This window comes from Dama dama, chromosome 24 (genome assembly GCF_033118175.1).
Source record: "Dama dama isolate Ldn47 chromosome 24, ASM3311817v1, whole genome shotgun sequence".
Lineage (NCBI taxonomy): Eukaryota > Metazoa > Chordata > Mammalia > Artiodactyla > Cervidae > Dama > Dama dama.
In genome coordinates, this window is record NC_083704.1 from 46,880,877 (window position 1) to 46,898,704 (window position 17,828).

A 17,828-nucleotide genomic window follows, 5' to 3' on the forward strand; every position below is an offset into this window, starting at 1 on the left:
ATCTTTAGGCAAGAATTTATGATAGAAGTGAGAACGCAGATCGTGAGAATTTGTATATTTGTTATATATACTATCTTTAGATAGAGAGGGAGAGAAAGAGAATATATGCAATCTATGTTCATTACAGAACCTTTGGAAAATATATAAAAGTTCTCACTACCCAGATAGCCATTGTAAACACCTCACATCATAATTCAGTCTTAATGGAAAAGTCTCCACAGAATACAATAAGGAAGAGTGTTTCACATAACCAAACACTCTTGTCTGTATCTAACAGGCTGTGATAACTTTCCATAACAGAAATGATTGCAAAGCCTATCAGGTAGCTCTTTGTAGTTTTAAATGCTTCTTTTTCCTTCTGTCTCTCTAGCTTAACGTTTTAAGAGTTGTGTCTTTAAATGAAAATGCAAGTCTATATCCAGATATTTTGTGTCTTTGTTTTAAACTTCAAGGACACTTGTAATGCCAGAGAATAAAGAGAAATTTGAATAAATATTAAATGCATCATTAACTCAATATTACAATTAAACAAACTTTTTCATAGGCCATGTTCAGTCCCAGCTTGTAGAAGAGGGTTAAGTTAGTATATATTTTTCTATATATGGACTTTCAGTGCATAAGGATAGTCAACATGAGTTGTTTATACAGAAAATTAATAATCACCATTGAAAAGCTTATTTCTTCTGTCCTGTGAAACTCAGATGTACTTATGTTAATTTATAACCACACAGCTTATGATTGTTCATCTGAAGGAAATCTCATAGCACATGTACAGCACCTAAAATTTACATGAACGTATATCGAACTTTGTAGTTCGCTTTCTGCAAATACTTTTCAGTTGTTTATTTTGACATTTGTGGGCTTTGAACCTTACTATAAGTGATTATAATACAAATTATTGTTCTCTGTGTGAGAGATTTTATTTGAAAGGTGTAGCTAATGACTAACGCCCAAGGACAGACTTTTTAATCATGGAAAAACCAGGAGGTATTTCTTCATTTGAAGTATTTGTTTTTGTGTCTTTCTAAAATATGGGCTCCCCATGATGAGATTTGAATTGCATGAAAAGGGGCTGGGTGCTCTTGTAACTAACAGTACTTAACGTAAATTGTGATCTTTTATTATAAGTGTGCATGCTAAGAGATCCCAGTATGCCACTACAGAAAGAAGTAGCTGCTTCCTATGGATGCTTTCTGGCATGTTCACCGGAGCTAAAAAGGAAACCTTGAACCTTCTGTTTTAGAGTGCATTTTTTGAGTGTCATGTAACTTGATCAAGAGCATTTAATGAAATTAATAAAATAATTGTGTTTCCAAAATGTCTGTTACCACACATTTGCACTGTTCACTTTATCAGTTCCCAGTGCACATTAGCTAATGATTGTTAGTCTGCAGAGGACTGTAGGATCTGATGATCTTATCTTCATTAATGGAACCCCACTTTAATTGAACCAGAGAATAAGATCTAGTTATTGAAGTTGAGCATTCAGCTGCTAATGACAAGATGCAGTGGTCCACTAAGCACAAATCAAAACTAGTAATTTGCTTAAAAATTAGGACATAGTTTTCCCAAGTGCCCTCCTTTCCACAGCAGCAATCTTACTGGATTTTTAGTCCTCTTTAAATAAGAAGACTGACATCCCTATCTCCTAGCTCAATTACAGACACATAAATGAAAGCATCTAGCAAAACCATGACATAGTGATCTAACTATAGTTGGCGTTGCTGAGATCTTTAATAGAATTTCTTCTTTGCTTTGGACATTATGAAAGCAAATTTCAAATCAAGCAACAATATCTGCTGTAAAGTAGAATCTTAAAGAAAAAAGAGTTAGGTTGTGTCTTCGGGAACAAGCGAGACACTCTAATTTCTTCTTTTCTAAAGCCAGACTTCTGGTATTCCCTGGTTTAGGGTTGTTGGTTAAAGAAATGCCACAATTAAAAAAAATAATAAGCAGAAAACCTGAATAGACATTTTTCTTAAATTTTAAAAGCTTGTAATTAGTGTACTTTGCACAGGATATGCATTCTCAATTTAGCCACAGTTCTCCCCACATTCTCCTTGTGATTTCTTGTCACTATATTTTGCCTGCCTGGCATTCAGGCAACTTCATTTGGCCCTCCCCAATACCACCACTTTATTCTCTCTAGAAAAGATTATTACAGTATTATATTCTATTCTTGATTTCTCATGAACCCCATTCAGTCAGTCAGTCAGTTCAGTCGCTCAGTCGTGTCCGACTCTTTGCCACCCCATGAATCGCAGCACGCCAGGCCTCCCTGTCCATCACCAACTCCCGGAGTTTGCTCAAACTCATGTCCAACGAGTCGGTGATGCCATCCAACCATCTCATCCTCTGTCGTCCCCTTCTCCTCCTGTCCCCAATCCCTCCCAGCATCAGGGTCTCTTCCAATGAGTCAGCTCTTCGCATGAGGTGGCCAAAGTACTGGAGTTTCAGCTTCAGCATCAGTCCTTCCAATGAACTCCCAGGACTGATCTCCTTTAGGATGGACTGGTTGGATCTCCTTGCTGTCCAAGGGACTCAAAAGTCTTCTCCAACACCACAGTTCAAAAGCATCAATTTTTCGGCACTCAGCTTTCTTCACAGTCCAACTCTCACATCCATACATGACTACTGGAAAAACCATAGCCTTGACCAGACGGACCTTTGTAGGCAAAGTAATATCTCTGCTTTTTAATATGCTATCTAGGTTGGTCATAACTTTCCTTCCAAGGAGTAAGTGTCTTTTAATTTCATGGCTGCAGTCACCATCTGCAGTGATTTTGGAGCCCAAAAAAATAGTCTGACACTGTTTCCACTATTTTCCCATCTATTTGCCATGAAGTGATGGGACCAGATGCCATGATCTTAGTTTTCTGACTGTTGAGCTTTAAGCCAACTTTTTCACTCTCCTCTTTCACTTTCATCAAGAGGCTATTTAGTTCCTCTTTGCTTTCTACCATAAGGGCAGTGTCATCTGCGTATCTGAGGTTATTGATGGACCCCATTAGTCTTCATCAAATATACTAATTATCATGTTCATAAAATTCTCATGTTTACCCAGATCATTACTATTGGACACACTTTTCAGATAGCAAACCAAAAAGTTTCAATTGCTTTACAAAACTGCCCAGAGTATAAAAAGTGGACAAGGAAAGAATCCCCTGCAATGCCCCCCAGCCCACCTAAGCCCCTTCACCACGTGTGGTAAAAAGAGGGCACCAAGGGTCTGAGCCCAGGCTCTGAGGGAACAAATCTCTATAAACATGGTGAGCCTCAGTTTCTTCATCTGTAGAGGTGGAATAATATCACACCAAGTGATTGAAAATTCCATAGAAAATTCCACATCATCATATCCATCATCCTTTAGATCTCAAATTGAATGTCATTTCCCTGACCGTAAAGACTAGATACCAGCCCCCTGTCAAACACACTGAACCTTCCCTTCATAGCTCTTACCACAGTTGTAATCATGTATTCATTTATGATTCATTTGCTGTAGTATCAGTCTCCCTTGTGAGACTGTGAGCGCCTTGGAGGAGGTTATGTGTCCACCTTATTCCTTGTCTTATTCAGTGCTTAGAGCAGTGGCTGCCCAGACTAGGTGTTCAGTCACTACTGAAAGAATTGGTGGATGAAGGAATAAATGATGGTGAATGGACTTCATAAATTGTTAAATTTTATTCAAGATGAAAGATATTAATAGCATATTTATGGGCATTGACTCCCTGTTAAGCACAGTATTTAGTATGTTACATGTATTGTTTCAGATAATCTAACAGAAATGCCTGATTTAAGTACTACTATTATCTCAATCTTATGAATGAAGGTGAGGCTTAGAAAGTTTAATTACTTTGTCTAAAATAGTATTGCTGTATTAGATCAGCCTTTTTGTGTTTTTGATATTCCTGATAACAGTGTACCTATAATAAAAATCCAATTCAAAAATCTGGATTCTTGTAGCAGGTTCAATTCTGATTTGATTGTTAGATAATAGATGTAAGTCTTGAGCATGACCTCTCAATGATTAGAGTTGAAGATTCAGCAGGTTTTTCTAGTTAAACTTTGAAAACCTTGCAAACTTAAATGACTATAATAATTAGGACATTGTATCTTGGGACAAAAATGAATGTTTATTTTTCTAAAAGACAATTAGAGAGTAGACCCTCAGGTTTTATAATCTAACTACAAAGGCTATACCCCTCAGTAAAATAGCAAAATAATTAATGGTAACATCTCTGACCTACACCAAGTTCATTTTCCGCAAACTCAAGAAAATGAAATGCCTAGAGCATGACTTTAATCTAATCTTGATTTTTAACCTTCTGTTATGCATATTGATATCAGCTCTTAAAAGAACTCCTTTTAGAATTCAAAAGGCTTTCATTTCTGCTTGTAGTTTTCTTTCATTAAGATTTTTTTCTCATTACAGAAACTTTGTCCCTTCTACTTTTTATTTTAGAAACCAAAGGTCTAAATTACTTTTCTTGTAGTTTTTAATTAGGACCCTATTATGGTGGATACAGAGCATGATGCATGTTTACATAGATAATTATGACAATTTTTATATGATTATAAACAGAATCATTAAAGTGAAACAGGCTTTAAGAATGTGTATGTGTTAATTGTACTAATAAATTGTTAAAGGCCTGCTAATTAAATAACTAAATGGTGGAGTATTGTATACTTTGCTTTGTAAAACTTAAAAAATAGCTATCCATTTAACCACACAGTGGTAGATTGCTCTTTAAAGAAATCCTATAGTAGACTCTCTTATAAAATACATCCTATTCTCTGTGCTTTAAGGAATTATATCAAGCTTAATTATAGTTTTAATAGCCATTGGCTATCCACTGCTAAGCAAGAGATTCCTCTGAGAAATTCAAGGTATTTAGGAATTTATAGCTGGAACTGTGACAGTATAATTTTTTAAGACACTCCCTCCCCCCAAAAGTTTATCTTTTAATCTTGGATACTATCCACAATTTTGGTGAGATTTATTCATTGTCTACCATGTTCTCTGCTGGACTCAGCAGAGGAGTGTACATGGAGTACCAGATAAATGGTCTTTCTACTCAAACTTAAATTGTTGTGGGGGGCGGGAGAAACCTGTATATAGATGAAGAATATGAAAAAAATCAAAGAAACTACACATGTATGATGTTTGAACAGAAAGATATGCCGATAAGCAAATGGTTTCTATGATTGAAAGTTAAAAAAAGAAAAAAAAGCTTCTATTCTGGTAATGAAAACTCCCATATAGGCCTATGCCATATCCCATATACCCCTTGAGGACTCTCAGTGGCTCTTCTTTCTGGGAAAATCCACATTTGAGAACAAATTCAGTAGTCTAGGATTTGTTCTGTTTGGTCACAGAAGGTACAAATGATGAGTCTGAAATAGATTTTTCCAACTGGCCTGGAATTTGAATGTCATTTCTTTCTTTTGCTCATCTTAAGAAACTAGCAATATTTTTATTGACTCCAAATGGTTGTTTGTAAATGACTGAAAAGATGCAGTTGCACACATAGTCAAGTCCATTTGCTAACACTGGGAAATTTCACATGTAAGCTGAGTTAGGCATCTGATTCTGGTGCCATAGCACTGCAGCCGTTGAAAGCCACTCAGTTCATGTAAGTATCTATGTCTTGGTTATTGTTGACCCTTCTTTTTCATCCCCCACACCTTGGCAGTTGTTCCATCTAGTCGTCCTCCTCAATTCACACATAAAACTCTCAGGTAGATTTTTTTCTTAAAAATAAATTTTAACAGTAGTTAGAAATATTTAGTCATTTAATCCAACTTCCCTTCTGACCCGTTATACTTTATGATTCATTTGGTTTGCTCAGCAAAGGTGTGTTGCTCTGTCAAGCAGTAGGCTAGCAAATCAGGGATGACAAAGCAGACCTCTGAGTTTATATCTACTGAAATATACATCATTAGAGAATCCCATAAACACATGTGAAAGCACAAGTCTGACACGTTCTGTGAGGGAAAGCTTGTGGGAGTACCTAATTTGGGTACCCTAATCAGAGGGGTCTGGGAAGACTAGTCTGAGAAAGTGACACATGATCTGAAACATAAGGGCCAAGAGGGGAAGGAAGATCCTTCCTGCCATGGACAACAGCGTGCATGAACGCTCTGATAGGTAGGAAGAACTGAGGCCAGAGCAGAAGATGGGAGGTGTTAAGGCTAAACTGAAACTGGAACATGTAAGTTATTGCAGGCAATGTTAAGGGCTTTCTTCTTAATCCTAAGAGTGGCAGGGAAGCCATTGAAAAGTTTTAAGTGACAAAGAGGAATAATTCAATTAGATGTTGATATAAGACCATTTGGCTACATTTTGGAGAGACCATGGGACAGGAAGACAGAGTGAACTTGGTAGATCAGTTGAACGGCTTTGTGATCATCCAGGAGAGGGATGATGGTCTCTTGGATCAAGGTTCACATCAAGATTTTGACATTTCAACCTGAATTGTTTATGATGCCATTCATTAGACCAGATTCTTGGTTTTAGGCGTCTTTGATACATTGAGGAGAAGCTGATCAAGAAGGCCACTGGATAGAACAAGTGACTCTCAGAAGAGAGGACTAGGCTAAAAATAGAAATTAGAGAATCTACTTTATAATATGCAAAATAGCTTTCCAGACTTATGTTCAAACACCTTCAAAATGACAGAAAATTCACCACCACAACAACTAGACATGCTTTAATTAAAGAAAGATGTTCCTTATGTTGGACTAAAAGCTTTTTTTAAATTAATTTTTACTGGAGTATAGTTGTTTTACAATGTTGTGTTAGTTTCTGCTGTGTGAAGAAGTGAATTAGCTATATGCACATATCCCCTCTTTTTTCAGATTTCCTTCTCATTTAGGTCACTGCAGAGTAGTGAGTAGAGTTCCCTGTGCTACACACTAGGTTCTCATTTGCTATCAATTTTAAGAATCAGTTCAGTTCAGTTCAGTTCAGCTCAGTCGCTCAGTTGTGTCTGACTCTTTGCGACCCCATGAATCACAGCACACTAGGCCTCCCTGTCCATCACAAACTCCCAGAGTTTACTCAAACTCATGTCCATCAAGTTGGTGATGCCATCCAACCATCTCATCCTCTGTCATCTCCTTCTCCTCCTGCCCCCAATCCCTCCCAGCATCAGGATCTTTTCCAATGAGTCAGCTCTTCGCATGAGGTGGCCAAAGTACTGGAGTTTCAACTTCAGCATCAGTCCTTCCAATGAACACCCAGGACTGATCTCCTTTAGGATGGACTGGTTGGATCTCCTTGCAATCCAAGGGACTCTCAACAGTCTTCTCCAACACCACAGTTCAAAAGCATCAATTTTTCGGCACTCAGCTTTCTTCACAGTCCAACTCTCACATCCATACATGACCACTGGAAAAACCATAGCCTTGACTCGATGGACCTTTGTTGGCAAAGCAGTGTCTCTGCTTTTTAATGTGCTATTTAGGTTGGTCATAACTTTCCTTCCAAGGAGTAAGCGTCTTTTAATTTCATGGCCTCAATCACCATCTGCAGTGATTTTGGAGCCCGAAAAAATAAAGTCAGCCACTGTTTCCACTGTTTTCCCATCTATTTCCCGTGAAGTGATGGGACCAGATGCCATGATCTTAGTTTTCACTCTCCTCTTTCACTTTCATCAAGAGGCTTTTTAGCTCCTCTTCACTTGATGCATAGTAGTGTGTATATGTCAATCCCAATCTCCCAGTTCATCCTATCCCCCCGACCTTGGTATCCTTACCTTTGTTCTCTACATCTGTATCTCTATTTCTGCTTTGCAGATAAGTTCATCTGTACATTTTTCTGTATTCCATACATAAGTAATATTATATGATATTTGTTTTTCTCTTTCTGACTTACTTCACTATGTGTGACACTCTATAGGTCCATCCACGTCTCTGCAAGTGGTGAGATTTTGTTACTTTTTATGGCTGAGAAACATTCCATTGGGTATATGTACCACATCTTTATCAATTCCTTGGCTGATGAACATTTAAATTGCTTCCATGTCCTAGCTATTGTAAATAGTGCTGCAGTGAACATTGGCCTGCATGTATCTTTTAGAATTATGATTTTCTCTGGGTATATGTCCAGGAGTGGGATTGATAGATCATATGGTAGTTCAATTTTTATTATTTTAAGGACACTTCACACTGTTCTCCATGGGCTTCCCTGGTGCCTCAGATGGTAAAGAATCTGCCTGCAGTGTGAGAGACCTGGGTTCGATCCCTGGGTTGGGAAGGAGGAGGAGGGCACAACAAACCACTGCAGTATTCTTGTCTGGAGAATCCCCATGGACAGAGGAGCTTGTGGGCTACAGTCCATGGGGCTGCAGAGTTGGACACACCTGAGCTACTAAGCGCAGCACATACTCTTCTCCACAGTGGCTGCACCAATTTACATTCCCACCAGCAGTGTAGAAAGGTTCCCTTTTCTCCACACCCTCTCCAGCATTTCAGTGGAGATGATTCCCTGAATCAAAAACCTTCAGTGATTCCCTGCCTATTCTGTGATTGCCTACCAGTTTTAGCATAGGCTCTTATCATTTTAAGGCCCTTTTCATTGTGACCCAACCCTATTCTTCCAGCTAGGCTGGTGATTTCATTATTCCCCAAACATACCTTACTCTTTTATTCTTTCATGCCTTTATTCAGTTACTTTCTTCTGCCTTGGACACGTGGTGGTAAGTTGCTTCAGTCATGTCCAACTCTTTGCCACCCTATAGCCTGTAGCCTGCCGGACTGGTCTGTCCATGGGATTCTCCAGGAAAGAATACTGGAGTGGGTTGCCATACCATTCTCTAGGGGATCTTCTCGACCCAGGGATGCATGTCCTGCATTACAGGCAGATTCTTTACCATCTGAGCCACTAGCCTATATATCTCTTATTCTTGAGATCTTACCATTCATTCAGGGTTTATTCAAGAAGTCACTTCCTCTTCATTCTCACTGGTCTTCCTTATTTAAAGGTAAAGCTCCCTGTTTACCTATACTATCGCTTCTCTTCAGACTCCATGAGGACAGGCAATGTGTATTGTCCATTTTGTGTCACTGAAAACTTCTAGGAAATGCCTGAGTGCGGAAATACTTGTTCAGTTGAGTTAGTTTTATTTTAATTATTTCCTTAAAGAGAAAAAACAATATTTTTCAGCAGCTTCCTTTTCTCTTTTTTTTCCCTTTTTTTATGAGGAAAAACATTTGTGGTAGTGGTTCTCATAAGATACTTAGCACAAAGACCACTTGGGGGAACCTGTGAAGATTATAGATTTCTAGACTCCCCAGGAAAATTCTAATTCTTGAATGCATATCTGATAGATGCAGATCTGATAGATCTGATGTTGGACCTCAGTATCTGTGCTTTTGTAAGTGCCCTGGGAAGGTGGGTGGGTTAAAGCAGGGAGGATTCAGATCATATGTCCCCTCGATTGTGCTTTCAGAAATACTGCAACATAGTATTTGCCATTACGGCCATTAATGGACTATTATTACCTTCCTTTTACAAAACAGATCAGTTCATTAACAGAGGAGCAGTTAGCACACGCAACAGTAAACATCAAGATGTTTGTCATATTGCCTTTGGATCCAAAGTTCTTGGACCACCTCCACTCTCTGGCAGAAGAAATAACATGAGGCTATCCAATGAGGTAGGAGCAAGGTTTGAAGAGCTTATCTAAACATGGTGGTATGGAAGGGGAAGGGTTTTCTCCCATTCAGAGGGGAAAAGGAAGGGAGAGAGACTACATGCCAAAAGCATAAGTCTTGAATAAATTTGGAACAGAAATTCTGGATTTTAGAAGACCCCAAAACTGTTTTCTTTCTGTCATGTCAACACAGTTAACACTTTTGAGTATTCTTTTCATTAAATATGTTCACAAAACTTAAAGACAAATATATGTGAGCACATTTTGTGGTCTCCTTCAAAAAGGAGTTGGATCATCATGAGATACCTTACAATGAACAGATTCTCAAATGTTTTATTTTTAATTTCCTCTGAGTATCTGACATACACAGTGATTTTCATTTAAACCCTACCTACTAAAGATGGAGTGTAGCAAATAAGCACATTTTAATTTATGTTTCTATAAGATTTGCTTGTCTTCTGTTTTATGTCACATTATATTTATCCTTCCATTTCTTTCTAATTTTCTACCATAATTTCCCTCTCCAACTTTTTAATGTTCTCATTCCCTTTGTTTTTTTTTTTTTTTTGAAACTTACTCTAGTTGTCCAACTATTATTTCTTCTGTGTAGATTCTACAAGAAATAAATGCAGTTCCTGTATTTTAAAATATAAGTTAATTCTTTTTCCTTATAGACAGTAAGATCTGTTGGGTCTAAAAGTAACCGATCACACCAGCAGTCTACAGTAGAGAAGTGTGTTAACAGTGCAGAAATGTCAACCTTGCTGTTACCTGAGTCTGAGGCACAAAGAGATAAAGAAAATATCGGCCAAATAAAGCAGACTGTACCTGTTCTTGGTAAGAATTCTGCATAAAGATTGATAGCTAGTGAAAACAGTGAGAAACGTTAATAAGAAATTCATAGTTATATTCTTGATTAGATCTTAAGTTCAGAGAATTATCATTTAAAAATGAAAATAGTGGTAGATATTGAAATATGTTTAGAATAGTGTACTTTTATATGTATATACACATATATATATGTATATATATATGCTGCTAAGTCGCTTCAGTCATGTCCAACTCTGTGCAACCCCATAGACGGTAGCCCACCAGGCTCCCCCATCCCTGGGATCCTTCAGGCAAGAATACTGGAGTGGGTTGCCATTTCCTTCTCCAATGTGTGAAGGTGAAAAGTGAAAGTGAAGTTGCTCAGTCGTGTCCGACTCTTAGCGACCTCATGGACTGCAGCCGACCAGGCTCCCCTGTCTATGGGATTCTCCAGGCAAGAGTACTGGAGTGGGGTGCCATTGCCTTCTCCCATATATACATATATATATGTATGTATATATAATCTTCTTGAACCTATCATTCTATTTATTGTTATTTTACATTGCTATAGTACCCCCATGTTTTTACTTTCTGATGACTAGTGATAAAATGTAGTATCCAATTATTGTTATATTTTGCAAACCCCATGTGCATTTTAAGTTTTCTTAGTTTTGTCTTTTAATTAATCTTCTATTTGTGAAGAGCACTTTATTATCCCTCCCTGTTACAAAAAATAACCCGATTAGTAAAGACAAGACTTTTATCCCAAGTTATATAAGATTGAGAGTTTGGGGCTAACAGACTAAGTGATTTGCAATTTGTTCGCAATTGTTAGTTATTGGAAAGAATGGAAATCAGAACCGAAGGCTTACCACTCCCTGTCAGTTTGTCCACTTTTACTGGTCTGACTTTTGTCAGCATTGAAAAGGGGAGAGGCACTTGGGTTCATTTGATTTAGAAATTAATGATCACTGTTAGAGACTATATCTCCATTGGAATATAAAACTGAGATGAGGAAATTAATAACAGATATTCAGTCCCAGTTTTATCACTGTCTGTGAGACCTTGATCAGTTTTCTTAAAAACTACGAGCCTCAGTTTCCTCATCAGTAAGGATACAGTTACTACTATCACTAGTAGTAATAAGAAATAACAGCTGCCTTAAAGGGTCAGTTTGAGGATTCAGTGAGAACAGTCCATCAAGCGCATTGTATTGTGCCAAGAATATAAGTATTCAGTAAATACCAAATGCTGCTGCTATGAATATTATTATTATTATTATTACAGAAATTAAGAATTCTTCAAGATTGATCTCATTTCTCCAGGGTTCTTTTGGAAATTAGCCTCTAAGTGCTTCTTGAATGATAGCTGGCCATACTCTTCTAAAGGAAAAAAATAATTTTTCTGCATTGGCCATAGATTTAATTTTTTTATGTTTTCTAATATAGCATATTGCATGATTAGCATTAATCTAAATTATTTCTAGTTCTCTATATGGTTACATTACATGAATAAAATGCACTAGTAGTTTTGAGAACCTGATACAGTTCTAATATTAGGAATAGAAATAAATAGCTAGTTCCTATAAAGAAGTAAGTTGTGTTTTTTATACAGCTTTACATTTTGTCAAAATGATACATGAACATTCTCATTATGGCTATAATTACATTTAGAGTTGATTTCAAACTATATAGTACTTTCTGTTCTGGCTTTTTGTTCTTTGATATGAAAATGTACCAGCCAGTCTGCATATTATGCATCCACATCCCCCTCAAGAACCGTCAGCCGATAAGAATAACAACAGGAGAAGATTTCGGTTAAAAAGCACCAGCGGAGAAAGGACAGAGACACCCAGCGGTAGGGCCCTAACTCAGTACTGTCTTATATCTGTGTGTTATTCAGGGCGATGCAATCTCTCTCTGCAGGTTGTAAATTTCAAAGGATTATGAACCAATTCATTTAAAATATAAATGTCTGTTCTACAAGGATTATGGAAATCAAATTTTCTACAAAAGAATTGCTCTAGAGCCTGACAGAGATTTGTTGGATTAAACAGACAGTGCCCCAAAGTGAAGGACTTCCTACTTCTACTCTCAGAGGCTGAATAAGCTTAAATTGTTGATTTTTAGAAATGGCCCAAATCTGATGGAGGTTCCTGCCTGCAGACTTTACTAAAATTGAACTTAACTCATAATTTTTCAGGTTTTATTTATCTCTCTTCTTTTTAAGTTGGGCCCGTTTTAGATTGTTTTTATATTTGCTGTCTCTCCTTTTGGACTTCTTGATGTCTATTATAATGTAGATTAAAATTTCAGCTCTTTGCAACCAGTAAAGCATTAGAGAGATATAGTTGACTATTCTGTTAATAGTTATTCCTTAGAATACTAGATTTGAGTCACGTATGTACAGATTTGTATACACATGCATTAGTCTATCCTGAATCAAGCCCAGAATCTATGATATATACATCTGTTAGCATAATTTCTCGAAAGTGTAGCTTTCTTGGGGAGGCCAAAATTCCGCTTGCTAGGTTTCATATTATTTTTATAAAATAGTAGGTAGAAAAATTACTTCTGCAATAATGTCTGTGTCCATTTTTCTTAAGCTGCTAAAGGAACAAGCTTGGTTTAAAAGAGTTGAGTTCAATAAGAATTGTCATTTAGAGAAAACACACTCCATTTTACATGGAACCTAAGGAAAAAATATAGGACCTTTTAAAAATTATATGGGTTTTGGAATTCATTTTATCACATATCATAAAACTTAAATTTAAAATGTCCCCATGCAAATATCAAGGAATTTTAAGATGAACCTCTACAAAAAATACAGCTGGGTTCATCTCAAAATATCCTACTGGAAAAAAAAATGCATATAATCTGTATTGTCACATCAAACTTTCTTTGTAATAATCATATAGAAAAGTATACCAAATGCCATTTTTCAAAAATTAATTTATATATCTAAAAAGAAGTAATATAGAAGAAAATATTTATTCCATTAAAGGCAATTCTTCAGAAGATAACAGGAATGATGAACATAAAGCAGCAACTGTCCTCACCACTATGTCCCAGCAAAGAGCAGAGACATTGAACCCCCACTCTCCAGTACCCCAGTCTCCTGATCAAGCAGGTTAGCATCTTTATTATACCATAATTGCTAACAGTTAATAATATATGGATATGTTAAATATTTCAAGCCTGGGCATTTTGAAAAGTCATGATACAGACATTTCCTATAATCTATCATTCTTTAAAATTCTTTTTAACTCAGTTTTATGTCAGACTTTAATGGATGAAAGACTATTTTTATTTTCAAATTTCAATGTACAAGTTACCGTGTTCAGAATGAAAGTTTAAAACTCTGTGAAGTTTTCACATGACATCTTCACCCTCCAGAAAGATTATCTATGACATCGTCACCCTCCCCAAAGATTATCTATTGTTGCAATTCTCCAGTCCTCTTTATAATGGAGATGTTGGAGTATAGAGCATTGAGCCCATCAACATATCTTGCCTAGCAGGTGTGTGGTACTTTTACAAAAGCAAATTGTTTTTGAGCTAGGGAAAAAAGAAAATAAATGAAAATTGTTTGTAGTTTGTCAGTCTTATTTATGCAGTGTTGAAACCTTCATTAAAATGTTAGGTGCAATTAGTGTCTCTAGCATAAATCTGACTGTGTAGAAAAACTAATTAGATGTTTAGGTGATCATTCTTGCATTTATCTTGTTTGCTGCAATATTGTGATTACACAGTAATTTACATATTTTCCTAAGAAAACATACCAAATTATTCATTACAATTGATATGGAAATACTTGAGGTAAAACTGCAAATTCCAAAAAAGCATTTGGTAGTGAGATAATTAGAGTTCTTTTGGTGTAAAAACACTTCTTTTACTTTGACTTTTTTGACAGTTAATAATATGTTTGGTGCTAGGTCATACAAGTTGTTTAATTACCTAATGTAGATTCCCAAGATCTTTTCCTCCCATTTTCTTTACACACTCCTATACATAACAAAACACACTGGTTTTTGTAATCTTACTCAACATTTACTAAAGCATTTACCGTGTTTACAAAGCACCTGCTAGGCACTTAGCACCAAGCAGAGAGTTTGCTCTCCAGAAGAGGACAAGCCAGTGAATCTATTAATTTCATCCACCACAGAAGGAAATGGCAACCTACTGCAGTATTCTTGCCTGGAGAATTCCACAGACAGAGGAGCCTGGCGGGCTATAGTCCATGGGGTCGCAGAGTTGGACATGACTGAACGACTATCACTCACAGCTACACTGACTCAGGACTCTCCACATTTGCTGTGAACGTGGTCGGATGAAGTCGACTCAACCTGCTATTGTCCATTTACCTATAGAAAATGGGAAAGCCTTGTCCTTACTAGATTTTAGCTAAGAAATGCATATTTATAGCCCTTTTATAGGCAAGTTATGTTACATAATCATAGTCATAAGTTAAGAAACAGATGAATTCACTTGAGAAGAATACAGTTTTATGTGTGCCATCAATCTAATTTTTATTAAGGGCCTTTTTGTTTGTTGCTTTTGATTTTTTAGTATCAGCTTTGAAGTTTCAAGTTAGCCAGTCTTAGCTCTTGGATATTCTTCTTATGATATGAGAAACATAATATGATTCAAGAATCAGGAGTAAAATTACCATGTTTGCATTGTGGTTCTGCAGAACACAATTCTTGTAAGATTTTGACCATTGACAAAAAATAAGTGTAGCAAAAAATTTAAAAAAAAAAAACATAAAACAGATTCAGTTGAGAAAATGCTCAGCTTTTCCTGCTGTCATTCTAAAGAAGAAAGTAAGCCTACTTTTAATAATGCTTTTTATAGAAAATTCTTTTCAAGTTTTTTGTGGTCATGAAATTATAAGATCTATCCCAATATTGAGTAAAAGATAAATTTTTTTGAAGTTTTGGTGACAATATATCTTAGTGGTGGTATATAGTATTTTTAAAGAAAACAAAAATGTTCAGAAAAGACTTTCATAACAAAACACTCTCTCCTAAAATTAAAATTAAACCCAAAGGTCCTTTTCAGCAGCAGAACTCACCAGTCACACTAACAAATACTTCTGTGGACTTACTATTACTTGACAGATCTTCTCAGTTTAATTTATGAATTGTCTTATTCCAATTAGCAGAGTGGAGAGGGAAAGACTGTCACCTTTTTGTAGTTTTTTTTTTTTTTTCGCCTCCTGCAGTTTTGTAATCTGAACAAGGCCCAGACATTTTATTTAAAGAACTTAAGTACTCTGTCCTCCTGAACTCAGACCCTTTTAAATTTGGAAGATTCCCCCACTCTGGATTATCAAATTGATGAGACTGTGCTATGAAGAACTTGCTGCAAGATAGGTGATAATTATTTCAGACTTTCAAATTTCCTGGCCAGTGTTTCAACTCAGATAGAGAGGAAGTAAGTACCAATGAGTTGCCCATAGCTCTGAGCACTAACTGTGGGTTAAAAGTGTAGCAGGTTATAAGATGGGGGATAAATTACCTTCCTTGGCTTTTGCATTATTTGATAAACCTGTTTCAGCAAGAAATGTTAATTTAACTACCTGCCTAATATAACACTTATGGAACACTACTCTAACTTCTGTCAACTTTTGCAATTGTCAGATGAGTGGATATTTCCCAAAAATGGCGATGACCTCCCCTATTTGGCCTCTACCACACAGTCTCTACTTCTGGGTGAAGATTCGTGCCATACTTCATGCCTGTGCTTAGAAGCCAGCAAGGAAAGTGAACATGATCAACAGACAGAGGAAACCCAGACTGTTCCAAAGGATGTTTTCACTTTTTCATCCAGACCACGATCAGCACCTCATGGAAAGACTCAGACTATGTCCCCAGAAGCGTGCCTGTTTACTTTGGATCTAAAGGAAGATACCAGTGTGACAAGGAGTGACACCCAGACAGAGGAAGATTTTTACGGTGGTGACAGCAGCGAAGAGGTATGTTGCCTGACGAGGGAAATAGTTGTAAAGCATAGTTGTTCTATTAGCTCCAACTAAACACTAAAACTAGTTGAAAGAGGGGAAATCAACTGCTATTTATAAAAATGCAGCAGATTGCAGTGTCAGTCAACAGTTGCCTCAGGTTGTTATGGTAACTCTAAATTGTTGCCTTTTTTATTAACAGTCAGCCAATTTTATTTTTAATTATGGAAACCAGTTTTTGGTTTGATTTTGTTTTTTCATTTTAATCTTTGTCTCACAGAATGAGAAATAATATGCAGTTTAGTTATATGACAGCATGACCAGTAAAACACTGAGAACACATTGTTCTCGATCTCTGGGGAAATTGTGTTGCAGCTGCTAAGCATTCTGAATTGACAGTTTCCTGCCTTCCTTACTCCCCTGCCATCTTCTCACCTTAGACCTATTAGGACTCATTATTTTCCATATGGTCCCAGAATTTCAAGAGTTGTGCCAATTAAAGTTGCAATAATGAATCATGGATTACTGCTGGGATTTGCATTACAGGAGGTTTTCTGTTTGCAATTATTTAGAATACAAATGTATCTCATAAATTAATAAATTCATAAAAAGTTTTTAATACCTTGTGAAATACCAAACTGGAGTTTGACACATTTGTTTAAAACTTAATATATTATACCTCTTTTTCTCCATAGAAAATGAATTTGTGAAATTTCTTTAGCATTGTTCCTTATTGATACACATTGATATTTTCTAGGAAAAAAAGTATTTTAAAAGCAGATTATAGTGAAGTTATGGTTTAGTGAAATTATACAAATTATATGTAGAAATTATAGGAATAATTAAGAAAACATGTTTGTATGCTTACAAACTTATTTTTAACAGCTGTATCTGATTAAGAATACCCCTTTGGACAAGAGGAAATATGTAAGTCCATAACTCCTACCTTCAGAACCAGTTGAGAATATGGTGAGATTGTTCAGACAGTAATTATGATTTTTTTCCAACTTTTAATGAGTTTCTGTAGCAAAAATGCATGGGGAAATCCTTTTTTATAACATTCTTGCTTCTGAGTGTGATGAAACTGTTAGTCAAATGAAACATAAACCTACTGCAAACCACTTTATGCATAAATGAATAAATGGTACATTTAAAATGTGTTGGGAACAAATTTGTCCCTTTCACCCTGAATAAAATTAACCTATAAACTGTAAAATGAACATTTGTTTTCAGCATCTATATTGCTTCCATCCCAACTGTCAATTCTTCTACAGTATTAACTGGTTAATCTAGTAATCATACCATTTTGTTAACTGGGTAGGCCCATCCCCTTCCCATGTGCACAATTTACCTGAGCCAAAAGAATTACTGTGATGGTAGCAGTTCTATGTCAGATGGGAA

The 17,828-nt window shown here is 36.4% G+C and overlaps 1 protein-coding gene across 9 annotated transcripts in view; it reads left to right on the forward strand.

Moving 5' to 3' along the window:
• The window catches only part of CFAP20DC (CFAP20 domain containing), a 264,689-nt gene that overhangs the window by 130,017 nt on the left and 116,844 nt on the right, over positions 1–17,828 (forward strand). For 6 of the 9 annotated variants that reach the window (XM_061128199.1, XM_061128203.1, XM_061128198.1 and 3 more), the window contains exons 8-12: positions 9,523–9,659; positions 10,331–10,493; positions 12,207–12,323; positions 13,470–13,595; positions 16,108–16,442. In XM_061128199.1, coding sequence (XP_060984182.1) covers positions 9,523–9,659; positions 10,331–10,493; positions 12,207–12,323; positions 13,470–13,595; positions 16,108–16,442 — 878 coding nt within the window. The remainder of the gene's footprint in view (positions 1–9,522; positions 9,660–10,330; positions 10,494–12,206; positions 12,324–13,469; positions 13,596–16,107; positions 16,443–17,828) is intronic. The other 3 variants (XM_061128202.1, XM_061128204.1, XM_061128207.1) reach the window with 3 other exon arrangements.